The sequence below is a fragment of the Anas platyrhynchos genome, chromosome 1, assembly GCF_047663525.1.
Source record: "Anas platyrhynchos isolate ZD024472 breed Pekin duck chromosome 1, IASCAAS_PekinDuck_T2T, whole genome shotgun sequence".
In the NCBI taxonomy this organism is placed as follows: Eukaryota; Metazoa; Chordata; class Aves; order Anseriformes; family Anatidae; genus Anas; species Anas platyrhynchos.
In genome coordinates this window covers 181,919,128-181,937,295 of record NC_092587.1, presented here as the reverse complement: position 1 = coordinate 181,937,295, position 18,168 = coordinate 181,919,128, and the positions used below count along the sequence as shown (strand labels likewise).

Sequence of the window (18,168 nt, the reverse complement as noted above, 5' to 3'; positions counted from 1 at the left end):
GTGGTGCTTGGGGACATGGCTTAGTGGGTGACATTGGTGGGAGGGGGGTGGTTGGACCAGATGGTCTCGGAGGTCTTGTCCAACCTTAATGCTTCTATGGTTCAACGACATCCACCCCAGCACCTCGCAGGCCTTTCACCCCCTCCACCAGCCCGAACACCTCACCCAGCCCCCCTCCAGCCCTCTCCCCGCCCGGGGGCTGGGGTCCGGCGGCCGCCCGCGGGCAGGGGACGGGCGAGGGGCGGGCCGGGGGCGGCGCTGCCGCGGCGGCCGTGCGGGACGGCGGCGGGAGCCGGGAGCCGGGAGCCGGGCACAGGGGAGCGGAGCCGGAGCCGGGAGCGGTGAGCGGGGGGCGCGGGCTGGGGGGGCTCGGAGCCGCGGCGTTGGGGCTTGCCCTCTCCCTGGGCTCGTGTTGTGAGGTTTCTTCTTTTTTTTTTTTTTTTCCCTTTAATTAATCATTATTTTAAGGGAGGTCGGTACTTCATTATTATTATTATGTTTATTATTATTATTATTTATCTCCCATCCTTCCTAAAGCCCGCTGTGATTTATTGGGTCTGGCAGGAGCCGGTCCACCACAAAGTGTCTCGTACCCAGTGTCGGTGGTCGTGGGGACAGTGGGGTGCTTGGCCCCTCGTGTGCCACAATCAGGGCGTTGGGTTCGCACACCCATTTGTCCTAGGGCCTGCCTTTGGTCGCTCCCCAAGGCATTTTGGCAAGAACTTGGTTTTGCCCTCGTTGACCCCATGGGCTGTCAGAGTGCTCCCGTAGCAGACTTTCTGGTTTGGGAGAAATTGCTTTTGCCGGGGACAGAGAGAGCAGGAGGCTCCCTGGAGGAACGTGGGGCCGTGGCTGTGCTGCTCCTGGCAGGAGGGATGCTGAGGGAAGCGAGGCACAGGTCGGTTTCTGTTGTGGTCTTTCGGCGAGATGCTGCAGGCTTTGATGGTGCAGAGCATGGGGTCATCGCTGTGCAAGCACGTTTTCGGCTCTCTGGGCAAAAGCAGAGATTGCCACGCGTGTGCTCTTTCACATTGTTTGCGGGAAGATGACGGCAAAGGAATTGCTCCCTCTGCAAATAAATTCTAAAACGCCTGTCCTGTGTATGTGCCGGGAGAGGAATGGAGCTTAGACAGCACAACGTGTTAAAACAAAGCAGGATGGATGCACAGAAATGTGTCCTTCCCAACCACCTGGTGCCTAGCTAAGAGCTCCTGGCTGTTGCAGCATCATCTCTGTAGGGGTAAGGAAGTTTGGGACAGAAAGCAAGCAAAGCAAACTCTTCCTATCTTGTGTATGCTAAATAGTAGTCTGAGGGAGATTATGAACACAGTGGTAAAAGGCTGAGCATTTGCCAGATTTCTTGACATGTATATAAGCAAAGAAAATTAGGAATGCATAGTAAGTATTATTAAATTTAATTTGGAGGTAATTGTAGCAGAATGGTACAAAGCTGAACAGAAGAAATGTGTAAAACCTGGAGATACAGGAGGTGCATAGTGCTGGCAGCTTTATTCTGAGAAGGGATCTGGCTGGAGGGTCATGTCTGTTCCCTTACAGTCTTGCCTTTTGCAGTCATTTTGACCCCACTCTGAGTTTTCTGAGCCTGAACAGACTGAGACAAAGGATGACCTGAAAGCCCTGGTGTCCTTCTCTCTGCCATAATGCCTACAAAGGCTTGTCCCCGTCAGGGATGGACGCTGCTGCTTGTAGCTGGGTACGGGCTGCCTTCCTTCCCCACCTTTCCCTCAGACTTTGGCCATGCACATCACCCAAGGTGAAGGAAGAAGCAGCATGTCATGCCCGCCTCCTTCATGTTTCCCAGGCTTTCCTCTGCCTGCTCTGGCGTGCAGGCTTGCCTGCCTGCAGCCTGCTGCTTGCTGTGCATCGCTGGCAGCCGCAGAGATGCTGTAGGACCTTGAGCTGGTGGGGAAGGGGTCCGGGGCTGTTTTAGCACCCAAATCTGCTCCAGTACCATCACCAAGTTGGTGAGTGCACGTGTGTGGATATATTTGGCTTAGGAAGTTATTGCCTTTTGCATTTCGTTAACCTTTTCAGACGTAACAGGCTGACCCGGGTAGCTTGTGTCTGCCAAATGTCTTGGTTCGTAATTGGGTCTTAGTGGTGCAGTGCAAGTTATAAATTGTATTCTGCAAATTCCCCATCAAAGGCAGGAAGCAGCGCAGTTTTCCTCCTGGCGCCCCGTCTACGTAGAAGCAGAAGAGGAATTAGCTCAACCACAGAGCACATCGAGAAGTTACTGAAAAATACGATGTTTCTGATAGGTTTTGAGACTTGGAATTTAAATATTAAAAAGTCGTGACATTTACATCTCTCCCTGTAAAAATCTCTTGCAAGCACTCCTCCCCTTGTGTCTTTGCGACTGCAGTTGCCTCGTTTTCCTGGTTGGCACGGAGGAAATCCTGTTACGGCTCGGTCCATCCACAGCGCTGCTGCAAAAAGCCACCTCCGTGTCTGCCGCTTTGGCTGCGTCTCCCCTTCTGCCCAGTCCTGGTTTTGCCCCATCTCCACCACATTGGACATGCCAGCTGCAGGCTTCACTTTCAAGCATCCTGGCTAGTCCCCCCGTACATGGCATCTCACCTCTCCTCCTTTTCAGGACAAAACCCCTGGGATTTGGTCAGCCCATGCTCTCAGCATCCACCTCCGTCAACCTAGTATCTCTGTATTTCCCTGAGCTTTGCCTTTTGCTTGTCTGTAGCTTCATATGGGTGCCTTGTCCACCATTTCATTAATTTCCTTGGTATGTCCCAACACGTTTGCTTTTGCTGTGATGCCTTCAGCAGCTGCCTGGTGAGATGCTGAGACAAGCCCTCACCTGCACTGCCGCACATCCCAGTCACTGGGATTAGTCTGGGGCTGGATGTGAGCACAACAGTGTCCTCTAAGGCCAGGACACTTGAGAGGCAGTGTTGCACAGATAACTCTATCTACCACCAGCAGAAGCTGCCCTTCTGTGGTCTGTGATTAGTGCTAGCTATCTTTGCTTGCTCTTTCTGACATTTCAGGTGCAACCCTGCCCCCTTATGCTTACACATCACAGCGTGGTTCACAGCAGCGTTGTGTGCTTGTGTAAGTTACTGCACACCCCTGTGCAAGCAGTGAAAATACATGCATGTGAAGCACACACCTGTAGATATGGTAATGCCAGAGTCTCCTTGTCAAGGGAGGCAATGCAGCCTGCGCTGGTAGAATAAGAATGGAAATATTTTTGGTTATACGCAGAGAATCAAAAGGAAAGGTTCACCCCTTACGCCTCTTGGTAAAGCAGGTACCTGAGCTGGAAAGCAGAGTTACAGCAACCAGAGGTACTGAGATAGTACATCTGTGCCTGAAATTCACCTGGCATTTGAGTTCTCAGCCTCAGTACATTGTTCATACTGTATCTTTTTTGGAGGAGAAAAATTTCTGAAATAAAATGATGCATTAACAAAGGTTTCTGGTGAATACACTGTACAGTTCCTTTCCTAGCTTTATATTGTGCCAGGATTTCCAAGGAGATTTAAACGAAGTCTGCTTGACATTTTAGGTCTTGATGTAGACCATGTACTCTGTTTTTATAAAATATATGGAAGACAGGGTGTAACCTGAATTTTACTGTAAAAACGTGTTCTCTTTTACTCTGGATTCCACTTCCTGCATCATAACGTCATTAGTTAAGGGCTAATAATCCCATTCTCTAGCTCAGTAGCCACTTCGTGTTCATCAGAGCCCCTTGGAGAAGCCTGCAGGGAAGGCTCCTAAGACATGCTGGAATGATGTGACCGCAGGGGTAAACGTGGCCCCTGTGGAGCACCAGGGATGGGGGCTCCCAGCACCTCCTCCGGCATCAGGCAGGATGCTGTGCTGCAGCACCGCTGGGGTTAATAGAGACCTGAGAACTTCCAGATTTACCCACATTTAGCCCTTAGACTGTATTCCTGGTAGGTGAAGGGGATGGTGCTTGATCTTCCTGATTTTTTTTTCTCCCTCTGTTTTCCCTGGAGGAATGCAAACCAGCGGATCTGAGCCCTGCAAGTTGTCAGCTTCACAGGTGAGCGCAATGGAGAATGAAAGCAAGCCCTGATAATCATGACTGCTTGCCCCGGGGCTTGATATTTTATCTGGCAGGTTTTACTCTGAGTAAACGATGCGTAGGAGCTGGAACACTGCCCCAGGAGAAGTCCACAGAGGTTCAGGGAGAGCCAGCTGCCCTCCGGCCCTTTGGCCAGAGGCGTGGAGCCCAGTACCCGTTCCCTTGCATCCTTGCATCGGATACAAAAGGTGGTGATCAGGAGCTGCTGTTAAGAATCAGGCACAAGCTAGCAAAGCTTAATTAATTTCTGTTTGCTCTGAGGTAATTGCATCCACGCACACATGCTGGGTGGCTTCTTGTCTAGAGAGGCGCATCAGTGCTGGTGGGATCCTCCGCAGAACAGAGGATCTGCAAGAAGGGGCATCGGGAACAGGGTAATGCAGCAATGAAAGGGAAGAAAAGCCAGGAGCAGCTGCAATATTTTCACGTACTCCTTCTACTGAGGGAAGTGTGCTTTAAATGAAAATTGTGGGTTTGTCTTCCTTCGTTTTGCAATGTAAAAACGTGCAGTCATCCCACCCCACACTAAATTTTCAAATGAAAGTTTTGAATTTGTGTTTGTAAGAGATTGAACAAGAAGTCACTCCATAAATTCAGAAATTAGGGAATCCCAATCCCATCATTTTCTCTCTCTGCACGGTCTCCACTTGCCAGCTTGCTGCCTCCACAGGTACCCATGGAGGGGTGTGTTGCTTTGGCAGTGACATCTGGGTCCCTGTGTTTGCCTGCAGAAGTCAATTAGAGAGATCTAAAGCCATCAGGGGGAACCAAATGGCTGTTTGAACCTTAGTGTTTCCTCTTCCTGATCATCTGTTGTCACTAAACCTTAGGAGCTCAAATGCCTTTGAGGTTTCTGCTTGGGGTTGAATTTGGCTGAAGGTGACTAACAGGGACAAAAGTTGCTCAGAGTGGGATGGAAGGGAATAAGCTGGGACTGGGAACTGAGACATGAAATATGAGTACTTGCTGTGGTAAAACAGACTGAGAATGGGATTTTGGATTTCTTTTTTATTTTTTTCCAGTTATCTCATTTTTCTTCCCACAGGAAGTTTTCAACAAAAGTGGGAAATACATATTTTCAGCAAACTAACACAGGCAGGAGACTGATTTCCCCAATGACTGTGTGTCCACTGGGTGAGATTCAGACTCACACTCCCATGGGAGGCAGAAACACGGAGGGCCCCATCTCCCAGATGTACAGTGATGAGACTCCTTGCCCCATTCACATCCTGAGCGGCATGGGGAACAGCTAGATCCCTGCTCCCTGTGTGTCTTGTTAGCAGTGGGAGAGGCAGATGTGGTCAGGCCAAGTCCTGCTGTATCAGAACGTGGTCAGCATGGGCCTCAACTGGGGGCTACTGCTGTAACTGAGACCCTCAAAAGTAGCTGGGAAGGGTGTTAGACTGCTGCAAGAAGGATGAAGGACTACATAAACCAAAGGAGATCCTGTAGTTTCAGTTCTTGGTCTTCTGGTCCAAATATTTCTGTGTTCTTCCGAGGTAATTAAAAGCTCAGACCTCGCTGTCTCACTGTGTATGCTATCCATTTGAATATGAATACGGACATTTAAAAAGCCTTGAGGATGCATTGTGTTTCACGCTGCATCTCTGGCGTGTTTAATCAGCTCAAGATTTCCCAGGCTCCATTCCCTTCCTCTTGCTGGGGACTGGGGCATTGTGCTGCATGAAGGGCTGGATGGGCAAGAGCAGTGCTCGGTGCATGTCGGGAGAGATGTGCTAAAGAAGATCCTGCAGAGACAAAGGAGAGCTGGAAAAGAAGCAAAATCATTTATGTTTGTCATGTTCCAAGATAAAGTCTCTGCTGCAGAGGTTTGAGCCTCCTTCCCCAAGACATCCATTCTGAAAGAAACAAAGGGAAGGGAAAGGATCTCTGCTATGAGCAGATGAAATTGCAGGGCATGGGATTGAGCTCTTTATTACATGAGGCATATTTGCCCGAGAAAAGGTTTACGGGGGCTACAAACCGCTCTCCATGGCAGTAGCAGCACCTGGTGGAGCCAACATGCTCCTAAGCAGGTTCTGGGGTGCACTGCCCTCATGTCCAGGCACCAGCTGGGTCTATCCCTGGGGAAGCTGACCTGAGGGTTTACCTGCAGCCACACACCTCTCCTCCCAGGCTGGGAGGTGGTCAGGAAGCTGTCTGCCTCTCCTTGGGTGGAACATCATAACACAGTCAATGTTATCAAGTGCAATGTTATCAAAACATTTGCATTTCAACGATGCTGACTTTTAACAGCTGCACTAGATAATTTTCTTTATTGAACTTGGACTGGCTTAAACCATAAGTGATTCAGTGATGGAAGGGATGAAAGCAACATAACAATGCATTAACATTCATCCCCAGAGATCTGCTTCTCTAATGCAGTTCAAACCAAATGTGCTGAAAGGGTAGCGCTTTGAGACAGATAATGACTGTGCGAGTGTCTTTTCTTTCCTGGAGAAGAGGATCGTCTTGAAAGTGGCCATACTTTTGCCTTAATCTGTGTTGTCTGGGATTGTTTCTTCAAACATAAAATCAATTTAGTTTGTTTTATTAAAGACAGTTCAGGGGCCAGGTTTTAATTTTAAGTATTGAGTGAATTTAGCATGCAAAAATCTGCTATCTGTGCTTGTGCACATACAATATTCAGATGGTGTGTTTCAGGTAAGTGAATTTAAACTGCAGTTTGTCTGAAATAAAGAGTATAAATAAATAATGGTGTGTAATCCAGAAAGACCTGATTCCTGGCAGAAGCCTTTAGGTGATGACGTGAAGTGAACTGGAATGGAGATGTGCAGCTTCAGCGCTTAAAGCAGCACCAGGTGACAGCAGGCTGTCCTGGTGCAGGAGTACTTTGCAAAAGAAGAGGGGCAGGGTGTTATCCAGACATGTCTGTAAAGAGGAGATCAAGAGAGAAGCATGTTTTTTTATTATACATGCAGTGCTGTAGCTGGACAGCAGAAGGATGTGGCTACCAGAAATGAAAAACATGCCAGGACTCCATTCTCCTTGTTTTGCCCTGAAATTTCTGCCACCGTTCATCCCTGTTTGTTTGTTTGTTTGTTTGTTTGTTTGTTTGTTTTATGTGTGTGTGTGTGGGGGGGAGGTAATTAATATATTTATTACTAAACTCTTCAGCTTTGATTGCTTTTTTATAGGCACTCTTCTCAGCATGCAGTCCCTTTAGATTTGGGCGTGATAACCATCCACATCCGGCACATTGGACATTTGTCCTACATCCCTATATCATCCCGCTTGTAAGTATTTTATTCCTTGTCATTGTTTTCTTATACTTTTTAGAAGCAGACTCATCTGGCAGTGACTGAAGGGGTAGAAGCTCTGGGTCTGGTCCCAAGTCATGATGTCTTTGCTTTACATTGATATAAATAACTGCATAGGGTGCAGATCCATGGGAAATGTAAATGATAAAGGCATTTGAGCCTATTTGAATGAATTAAGTATCCTTATGTCTCCAAGAGTTTCCTTTTCCCAGCCCCACACAAAACCCCAAACAAAATATAACTTGATTTTAACCTGCAACCAAGCCATCTGGGCTCTTGTCTTCTTAAATTTTAAAAATCATACATTTAAATCATATTAGATCATAATAAAAGATGAAATTAGATCATAAATTAAAGGGAAGACCTTGCTTGTGGCAGGAAATAGTTTTTCCTTTTCCTTGTGTGCACATTTTATTGAGTCAATAGGTGACCGATCCTGCTTCCCAGGGAGAGTGGCAAAGGAATTCAATGCTCCTGGAGGGGTCTGGGGACATGAAGAAACAGCACCCTATTTACTTGTGGTCTTTCAGTTGCCAAAGGCATTTATGCAAGAATAAGAAGCATTAAGGATCATATTCTTGCCAAGTGAGCAGTCATTGTTTGCCTTTCCTACTGAATCATTCTACATTTTCAACTGAGTAAAATACTGCTAACTCCTCTTCTGCCTAGCACTATTGTCTGATTCAGTTGCAAGATGCTACATTTTTCAAGTCTAGAGCAAACTAGCTGGAGGGTTCCCTGTATGTAAAGTTAATTTGTTTTTTTGGTATGAGCATGTAAAAGTATTTTAATGGCAATAAATGTTTTGTGTTGCGTATTAGTTGGATACACTAATAGTCTAGATAGATGTGGTGGTTCAGTCCTATATGCTAAGGAAATAAATGCATAAAACAAAGGTGTTGGGGAGGAAGATTAGAAAATGAAACCAGAAGCTTGCTGGCCTTCATACATAAATCAAATAAGCAAAGGTCATGAGAAATCTTAATCTTTGTAACAGATCTAGTGAAAACTTGCTGCTAGCTTTTGGAAGTAGTGTAACAACATGATAACAGGACTGGGAATGGGGACACCTTTAAACATCAGGAGGTTTTAACTGGCATCGTCTGGGCTCTCTTCTGGCTCTCTTCTGGGAGGCTGCACAGTTATTATCCTGCTCTATCTGCTCTAACGCTGAACAAAGGAGATGGTGTGTTTTTTCAGGTCACAAGGGGATGATATCATTATCTGTTCACTCCTTGCTCCAACTTTCCAAAAGGGCAAAAGACAGCAGAGAACACACTCATGAGTCCTTTAATCGAGATAATCAGTGTCATCTTTAATGAAAGTCCTCTGCCTCCCCTCTCCTATTCAAAACAAAGAACCGTCTGCCTAATACAGAGCAAGTAATTGCTGCTCAGAGCCAGAGTACCATCTTACAACCTATCTCTCTTTCCTAGCCATTTCCTAGCGAGATTACCAGTCGGTAATTCCAGTGCCTTTTGCTAGCCACCAGATCACCATCAAGGGGATTGTCCCAGGACATCCTTTGTGGGCATGTTGTTCCACAAAGACCACCCAAAGAGTGTCCCCATGGGTCCTTACTGTGCTATTTATACATGAAGATGTCCAGTGCTGGTTTTTGGCTTCTAAAAGAAAGCAGAAAGGAATGCAAACAGGAAGATTTGTTTCTGTCCCTTGTGTTACCCAGCATCTGTACGAGGCTCCTTGGAGGACTTGTGAGCAGTGCAAGGAGCAGCCGCATCCCTGATTCCCTCCGTGTTTCTCCCTGCCTCCCATGTGAAATCAATGGTGGGGCTGTGTTTCTTCCACCCACACCTCTGTGTCCTTTGGGACACACGTGTGTGCAAGCTGGAGAAATGGATCCACAGGAGGACAGTGCACACAGGGGGAATGGAGCCTGGTGTCCCAAGGCTCCTTGGGCAGATGCCCATGGGTGAGCTTCACCAGTCCCTTGTTGGATCATTGAGCAACTCCCTGCTCTCCCCAGAACCATCTGCTTTAAAGAAGATTGTAGATATCTAATTTTTACGTTGCTTTCATCCTCTGCCTCGCTGTATACATTGGGCTGAAATCAGCCAGAAGGGTTTTAAGCTTTTAGGGAAGGAAAGCTGATGTGTCCCTTATTGATGTCTGAAGGGAAAAGGGAGCTCACTGTTGCAACTGTTGTAAAAGAAAATTAAGCCCTCCACTGTTAGGAGTTGTTTACAATAAGAAAAGGACTTTTTAGGATACTTTCTACCTGCAAAGGAAGAGCTGATGGAAGATCAGGACAAAAATCTTAGTTTATCAAGCATAAAAACACTGATTTTCTTTGATGTCTGTTTGTCTCTCTGCTTAAGCACTTTGAAGCCTCTGAAACAGCCAAGGTATTTCACAGCCTGTAGTCACAGAAAGCCAGGAAGAACCAAGAAAACAAAGCTTTTACCTATGGCTGATAAACTCCAAATAAAATCATAGAATCGTAGAATCATTTAAGTTGAGAAAGGCCTCCTGTTCTTCAAGTTTTAGGGCCTCGGTGTTAGGGAGTATGCACCATTAAATTATATTTCACTGTGTCTGGAGAAATAGAGTTGTTGCATCAAGATATGTAGAGAAATATAATACCGGCAACTGGATGGTAAAAGATTTATGATCCTGAGGCTGTGCAAAAGCTCTCTGTTTACTCCATGCCATCTTGGGAGAGTGCTGCAGCCCTGTTTGAAATTCACCTTAGACTGAAGAGGGTGATGACGACTGATGTCTCAGTGATGCTCAAGATTAAATTGCATGTATTACATATAATTTGGCACTCAGAGCATATGCTAATTAGCGAGGTCTCTCCCCTTGACCACTCTGCAGTGTTCTGAAGAAATAAGTTTTATGACAGGTGCCATCAGAGGTGCAAACAGTTGATAGTTTTGGCGCAGCTACCCAGACACCATGCTTCACATCAGCAGGGATTTAGCTCTTACGTGGTGACAACCTACTTAATCCTCACCTCCCAGTTTGCATTACTTTTGGTAAAGGTCATTTTGTCTGTCTCCCCCTTACTATGGAGAGAAGAAAAGATGAAAAACTGCAACTGAGGCTGTCTGCAGAATCTGTCAGGTAGCCCTGCCCTTGGAATAGGAGTGGGTATCACCTGTGGAAAGTGGTTTATACAGAGGACATGAATGGATGAACAATGTGAAACTGCAGGATAATACTTGCGTAATGGTTCAATATGAAAAGTGAGCATTTATAAATGACTCCATGTATCTAGTGAAGCCTTTCCTTGTGTGCTGGCACTCATATTTGGGGACTTGAAGTAACAGAATAAGGTTTTCTTCTCTTTTATATCTAAAATTAGCAGAGAGTGGAGGTGGAGTCTGTGCCTTCTTGATGCAGGGAGTAGTTTTGCTAAAATGAGTGAATCTGTATCAGCAATTTGTCGGAGCAGCAAGGCTGTGTAACAGTGGAGTAGCAGCAGGGCAAAAACTCAGCCAGAGTTGGAAAGACAGAGTATGGCCTGGGACAGCAGTCAGGTTGGGCTCGATGACTCATGAAGCCTCCTCAAGCTGTGTGTCCCTGTCCTGGGTTGACATAGGTGCCTCTGAGAAGGTCATCTGGATCCAGCTACATCACAAATATTGAGTCAATTTTCTCATTATACTTTGAAGTCAGTAATAAACTTCCTAATCTTTTTTTCTGGGACCAGCTTTGGCCTTGACATTGTTCTATTTAGTTTTCAGAAATGCACAAAACCTCTTACCAAGGAAAAAGATGAAGCCAACATCTGGCTTCTCTGGGGACTCTTCCTCTGGGAGGATTAGGCCCCAGGAGAGAGATAAATGGTTGCACAACTTATCTTCTTGTCTTGGAAGAAGCAGGGACCTGATAGCTGTAGTGCACTGAATAAAGCTGCTCTTCAAGGCTGGGAGGTTTAATGTGCCTCGTGGCAGAGGTTCATGCACATTTCAGTCCAAACTACTCTTGCACCCCTGTCCCTCATGGCCCAGCAGCTGGCAGCTGAGCCACCCTGGCTGATCTCCAGCCTTTTTTTGCAGTGCTGGGATAGCACCAGGGAACTTCATCAGGGATCAGGATTGGGCCCATTTTATTTCTGTACACATTTTGTACCTATCCTGTGAATGCTCTGCAGATGTTATGAGCTCATATGTTCACACTTCTATAGGATGTTGCTGTTAACTTACTTCAACAGGGTACAGATGGTTTGTAAAAATCCTTTTAGGCTGAGCAGGACTCTATGTTTCAGGTCTTTATTTTTTTTAAATGTGTAATTAAAACAACACACTACAATTTTTTTCTTCCTAAAATATCACCTGAAGAGTCACTTTAGCTGAAGCTTTATTTTACGATGAGATACAGTTACAGATCACATCCCTATGCAGTGTAAATGAGGCAACGAGGATCTGGACCATAGTCATTTGGAGTCAGAGTTTACAGAGCCTCTGATCTCACCACAAAATATTCAGTTAAAAATAGCCCAATTGACATTGTAAGACCTATAAAGGCTCTGATCTAGCAAGGCACTCACATCTCTGCTTAACTGTAAGCTTCCTATTTAAGACCATAAATTTTCTGCTCACTTCAAAGGAAGTCCTATGCTGAAGCTCTTCCTTGTACCAGGGCCAAAACCATTAATGGTAAAAGTAGAACAGAGCAGATTTCAAATTTGTGAAGAATTTAAAGGCTTTTAACTTCTGCCATATTAAAGAATTTATGTGAATTAATTCCTTAAGTTATTATAGAGAAATTCAATTATTAATGGATCTGCTTTTCATTACGACGAGTAATCAAGGATAAACATCTTCTATTTCAAAGCTTATCTCTTAAAAAGGATAAATTAACTTTAAGACACTTAACTACTTCCAGAACATGAAATGAACATGTATTGTACCATTAGTTAATTTTGGATCACTGAATTAAAGATAGTTCAAAAGGAGTATAATCTCATAAGGATCTCTCTGTTCAGTGTATTGTGATTCATCTCACAAGGTACAATAAATACTGTTTCTTGTTGGGGTAAATACTATTAGTGTTATAAAAACGGTTTCCTTAAATATATTTTATGCATTTGTATGAGTTGTATACCACAAGGGTATGAATATTTTATCTGGCGTTTGCAGATGCACTTTTGCACTCCTGCGTATCTTGTAGGCTGTTGGGATGCTTGATTAAGACTACCAGAAGCTCTGCAATAAAACAACATCTGGAATGTAACCTTTTATCCATCAGAGTATTACGGATGTGAATATACTAGTAAATTAATCCGGGCCATAGGCCTGTCATCATCTCTCCTGTTGAATTACTAGCACACTTCCTGGCATGGTTTTGGCCAGCTACTCCTCTCCAAGCCATGCCTGGACATATGTGGGGTTAGGACTGTCATCATTCATCCCCAAAGGCAGCTGCAACTTGGCCATCCTGTTCATGGGCATAAAAGGGAGTTCAGATGTCTTCATGCAGTATGCCATGCAACTTGTCTCTGACACCAAAGAATAGTCTTGACCTGTTTTATGCAGTGGTTTAGATGTCATTCTGAGGTATAGAAAATAAATTTAAAAATTTAAAACATTAAAAATTTAAAACTTTAAAATACAGGATTAGATTCTACCTACTCCTTTACGTAGTCTTTGTTCACTCAGGGCTCTTATGGCTTTTTACAGCCTATAGTATAACCTTCTAAATTTAATTTACAGCATGGAAGTACAGTGAGTACCTGGGCAAATAACTTAAGTGGCTGCAAAGCATTTTCAGCGGGTTTCTCCAAGGCTTCTTGAGAAGAAACGGCACCAGCAGAAAAGTATCTAATCCTTCCTGAGGATTTTTAGTTTAGACTGAGGGGTTTGTGCTCAAAGAAAGTGTTAAAAATTGTCACCCTCTTGAAGAAAGAGGAACTTTATCAAGTTAACAGAAGTAATATGGTTACAGGAGAAATTAGAAGGCAGAACATTGCATAGAATAATGTTGGGATGCTTCCATGGAAAGACTTCAGCAGTTGTGTGACACACAGAAGGAGACCACAGACTACCACAATACTCTAAGGGTCCTATTCTGTCTTTCTTACTGTTGCTGACAGTTTGCTATCTATGTTGCCATGAAAACCAGTGGGATTTTCCTCAAAACCTCTAGCTGGGAGTTAGAGATAACTGTATAGAGCCAGGCCTAAAACAAGGTTGAGATGCTGGGAACTTAGGACTGTATGGATATTGTCTTCTTAGCGCAGAATAAATCTGGGCACCTTTTCTTGCCATGCCAAGTATCTGCACTGAAATGTTGGCCACAGATGGGTGGATAGAAAGGTTGCATAAGGATAATCATATACAGAAAATGAGCTTCGTTTGCTCCCCACTTATACCTTGCATTATCTATTTTGTATCAAAACAAAGGCAATGGGTTTCTGTGTATAATTCAGCTACAGCATGTAGGCTTTTTACAAGCAATTCTCTACCACTAAGTTTCCTCTTACTCTTCCAGACAGCACTTGGGGATTGACAACATTGGTTTAAAAAGAAAAGAAAAAAAAAGCAGCTCAGCATACCCTGATGCACTCCTCCTGTTTTAGTCTGACCTTTGCCAGCACCAGAGCTTCCAGGTTTCAACACAAAGAAGCTGAAGGCAAAGCTTTGCTGCCCTTAGACAGACCCCTCATGTTTGCTGGGCTGCCAGGGCTGCCTGTTTCCTCGGGAATTTGCTCGTAGGTGTCAAAAGCTGCAACACTTCACTGAAACGTGTCTGCCATTGAGATCACCCTGGCAGCATGAAAGCAAGATGCATTTTGATCTTTGAAACCATTTGATCCATTTCATAAATCTATAGTAAGAAGCCAGGTCTGGCAGATTTTCTCACTGTGGTCACCTCAGGCAAGACAACAGAGAATAAGTGGGCAATGGTAGTGGATTCTGTTGTGGAATCCATCATGGCATTGAACAGCCTTCCTCTAGGTTAAAAAGCTGATGGTTTGAGAGGGATTTTTCATTCCTTGATTAGCTTTTATCCACAAAACAAATAACGTGTCTATCCCACATAAAGTACAAAGCTATTTTGATTGGGCTGTTCCTCAGTTAAAGAATTCCTGTTGGGAAAGGATCAATTTTAATTTGTTGATAGGTGGGATTTCTCTTATCACTGCATTTTGCCATACAGAGATGTAAAGATAGAAGTTAGCTAATGCCTTAAGAATTGCACCTCACTGCTAAGGACTAATAACTCTTAAGAACTGGATTGTCTCAGGTACACATTAAATCACGTTATCTGCTAGTAAATTAATCTTACATTTTTTCCCTTTTTTTTTCTTTTTTTTTTTTTCCCTTTTTCTTTTTCCTCACAGTTCTGAAGGATACAATCTTCCACTTTCTTGGGTTTGATCAGTAAAGGATAAATCTGATCACTGGCTGACTTGTTATCTCTTCGTTGTGATGGGAAAATGCTCATCTAAAATAAGCCCTCTGTTATGCTGCTAACACTGCCTTTGAATCCAAGATCTGTGGTGATTTTTAAAAGGCAAACCCCAAGATGTCGGAACCCGACCCCTCATCTGGATTTGTAGGAAACATGGAAAATGGGACTTTTCTGGAGTTATACCCCACATCCCTTTCAACTTCCGTGGATTCATCACCAGGCCGTTTATCTAATGTCTATGTCTATGTTTCTATATTCCTTAGTCTCCTAGCATTTCTCCTTTTGTTATTGATCATTGCACTTCAGAGGCTGAAAAATATAATTTCTTCCAGTTCCTCTTACCCAGAATATAACAGTGAAGCTGGAAGTTCTTTCACTAATTTAGAAGTCTGTAGTATTTCTTCCCAGCGGTCTGCTCTTTCAAACCTTTCTTCCTGAAACTAAATGAAGGGGAATATGTGGGGAACGGGAAAGCTTTGTCTAGTTTCTCGGGGAGGTAGTGCATGCAACATTTGCCTTAGAAGACTATGATGAAGAGGTGGCTTTTAAAGTTTCCTTATTTTTCTTTCTTTCCTTTTCTAGTCTTCATTTTCCCTTTTACTAATGTTGCTTTTCATTTTGGATAATGACTCTTAATCATTGTTTCATGCCTGTAACTGTGATGCTGTCTTTTTCTCACACATACACAGTGTTCATTAGTATTCCTGACAAATTGTAATATGGTTCTAACCAGATGTGTCATTTTTCTGCTCTAGTTGTGACTCCTTTCCTTGTTTTATATCAGTAATACTCTGAATGTTGGTTTTTTTTGTTTGTTTGTTTTTCATTTTTAATTAAATAAGAATTTCTGGATTAAATCCCCATTGCAAAAGTATCAAAAATTAGCTTTAATTATAAATATAGTCCTTGGGACAATTTAAAGTTGTTGCTATTGTTTCTTTTGTAATTTCCTTGTTGTTTTTTTTTCAGTATTTATTGGTGTTTATGAAACACAACTAAAATCCTTTTCCTGAAGAATGTTACTTTGGTTTATTTGTACTTAAATCTTTCTGTATAAAGTGTCTGTGTTTCAGTTTTTGAATTGCTGAAATCTTTGGTTAATTTAGTAAAGCGACTACAATAACTGCTCACTGCGGAATGTGTAAAGATATTTTTGGACCACAACTGCATATAATTTGCCTAATGACTTGTTCCTCTGGGGGGCAGCTTTTGCTGCTGAATCACAAATATTGCACAACTCCTTTCCATCCTTTGCTGATCACACAGCCTATTCGTGACGGGTACCAGTACAAACTGATGCTTTCTTTTAGATCCGCTTACTGTGACCATCGCTGCTAGCTGAATAGCACCTGTGACTGTCCTTTCTTTAGGCACAGGATGTTCGTACCGATTTATGCAGAGCCAGCAGGGACAGATATTACTTGTGTGGTGAAGGCTTACTGGGACAGATTTTGCCTTGTAATTTCATGAAGGCACACTGGTGTGGACACAGGGATGTGCGTAGTTGCCATCCAGACCTGTGCTTTGACACTAAGGAGGTGTGTAATAGATAACTAGCAGTATTGTGCACAGGATCCTGTGTTCGGCTTTGAATTAAATCAATCCAAATGATCAAAAAAAAAAAAAAGAAAAAAAAAAGAAAGACTTGAAATGCCAAAAGTGATCTATGAGGATTGCAGCTCTATAGTATGCCATGTTATTTCTTGTAGTCCTTGTTGCAACACATGAGCATAGCCCAGTCCTGCCTCAAGCCCCTGCATATTCACCTATAATGGCAGTGTCCAAGTCAGGAGACAAGAGGAAGGGTGTGGAAATGTCCCTGCTGTATCTGTTCCTGGTGCAAGAACACATCTAGCTCTGGGTCATTAACAAGGCACGTTCTGTCATTAACTATGCAGTCTTTGAAAGAGGAAATTGGAAACTCCAGTGTGAATATAATCATTAAAAACACAGCTGCTCCATGCCAAACAACATACAGATGATGTTGGAGTTGCTGTTTTCCATTTTTCAAAGTGAACCTACAGCATGGTAAGTGGTAATCAATTATGGTGTTGATTAGCACCTTACAAAGGTCAAAGAACTTGCTGACTAGCAGAGGAATTAAGCCCAAAGAATTTCTGAGCCAAACTGTTCTTATGAATATATTTAGTCTCTTGAATATTTTATTCATCTGGCCAAATATTCCTTGTAAGTCGCTTTTCACTGTAATTGATGGGGAAAAGAGTTTACTATTGGAAAGTCATTGGGAAAGATTTTTCGTTTCTAAAAGCTGTTCAAAATCCCAAATGTGTAATAGAATGTATTTTTGTGTTGACTTGTAGATAAAAATAAATGAACTTTAAATCAAGACAGAGCAGCCATTCCACTATATTCTCTTACCTACAAAGTCGTAAACTTGTTGCTTCCTTTGCTGCAAATGCAGGAATTTAATCAAACCCAGAGATGAGACCACAGTCTGACAGAGTTATTTATTACCAGTGATATGTTTCTTTTTACTAGTTTATGTTTATGGATGTACAGACATTTCATATTAAATACAGACTGTTGAACATCCATTGGCTTTGTTCAATGAACTATTATCAAACGCCACAAGAGCAAAAATTATTTTTTCAGTTTGCACAAAGTAGAAGAGGTGACTGAAAACACACATTTGATTTTGCTTTGTAGTTTATTAGATGCTATTAGCTTTTTTTTTCCACTCTGCAGTGACATATGGGACTATATAGAGTCATCATGTTTTCAGCTGAGTTGCACCTGTTCTTCTCAGGACAGATTTGAGTAAAAACAAGTTGGATCCAACAGAACAGCATCAGGAGAAGCCACAGGCAAAAAGCACCATGCCATTTTGAGGATTGCTAAGCACTTGGCCTTCAAGAAAAAAAAAAAAAAAAAAAAAAAGGAAAGGTTAAAAAAAAGAGAACCTGACCTTGAGTTCACTTGAGCTAGTTGCAGGGATTTTCCATGATGGTAAATTGAAAAACAGATTAGATTATTCATTTTTATCAAAAGTCTGTGTTTTCTCTGTCTCCTTCTTTCTGTCACTGACACACCACCACGCTTGGAGGAGTGGGCAGGGAGGAATCTCATGAAGTTCAGCAAAAGAAAACGTGAAATTTTGCTTAGGGGAGGAACAACCCCATGCACCAGTACGTGCTGGGGGCTGACCAGGTGGAAAACAGCCCTTCAGAGAAGGATCTGCTGGTTCTGGTGGACCCCAAATTGGCCATGGGCCATCAATGCAATGTTGGTGCATAGGAGGCTTCATTATGAGGAGCACTCTGAGATCTACCTGGAGTGCTGGGTGCAGTTTTGTACTTCCCAGTATAAGAGGGATGGGGTGAAAATCCACCGAAGGGCCATGAGGCTGATTAAAGGATTGGAGCACCTCCTACTTCAGGAGGCTGAGAGAGC

At 43.5% G+C, this 18,168-nt stretch overlaps 1 protein-coding gene across 1 annotated transcript; it reads left to right on the top strand.

Moving 5' to 3' along the window:
* The first annotated feature begins 192 nt into the window (after positions 1 to 192).
* SERTM1 (serine rich and transmembrane domain containing 1) lies at positions 193 to 17,310 on the top strand. Its single transcript, XM_027470533.3, has 3 exons — positions 193 to 341; positions 7,252 to 7,350; positions 14,687 to 17,310. The coding sequence occupies exon 3, from the start codon at positions 14,872 to 14,874 to the stop codon at positions 15,193 to 15,195; it is 324 nt and encodes a 107-aa protein (XP_027326334.1). The 5' UTR covers positions 193 to 341; positions 7,252 to 7,350; positions 14,687 to 14,871; the 3' UTR covers positions 15,196 to 17,310.
* The last annotated feature ends 858 nt before the right edge of the window (positions 17,311 to 18,168 follow it).

What these genes read in the sequence shown, in the direction of transcription:
- SERTM1 (XM_027470533.3), top strand. Translation starts at nt 14,872, where the DNA reads ATGTCGGAACCCGACCCCTCATCTGGATTTGTAGGAAACATGGAAAAT.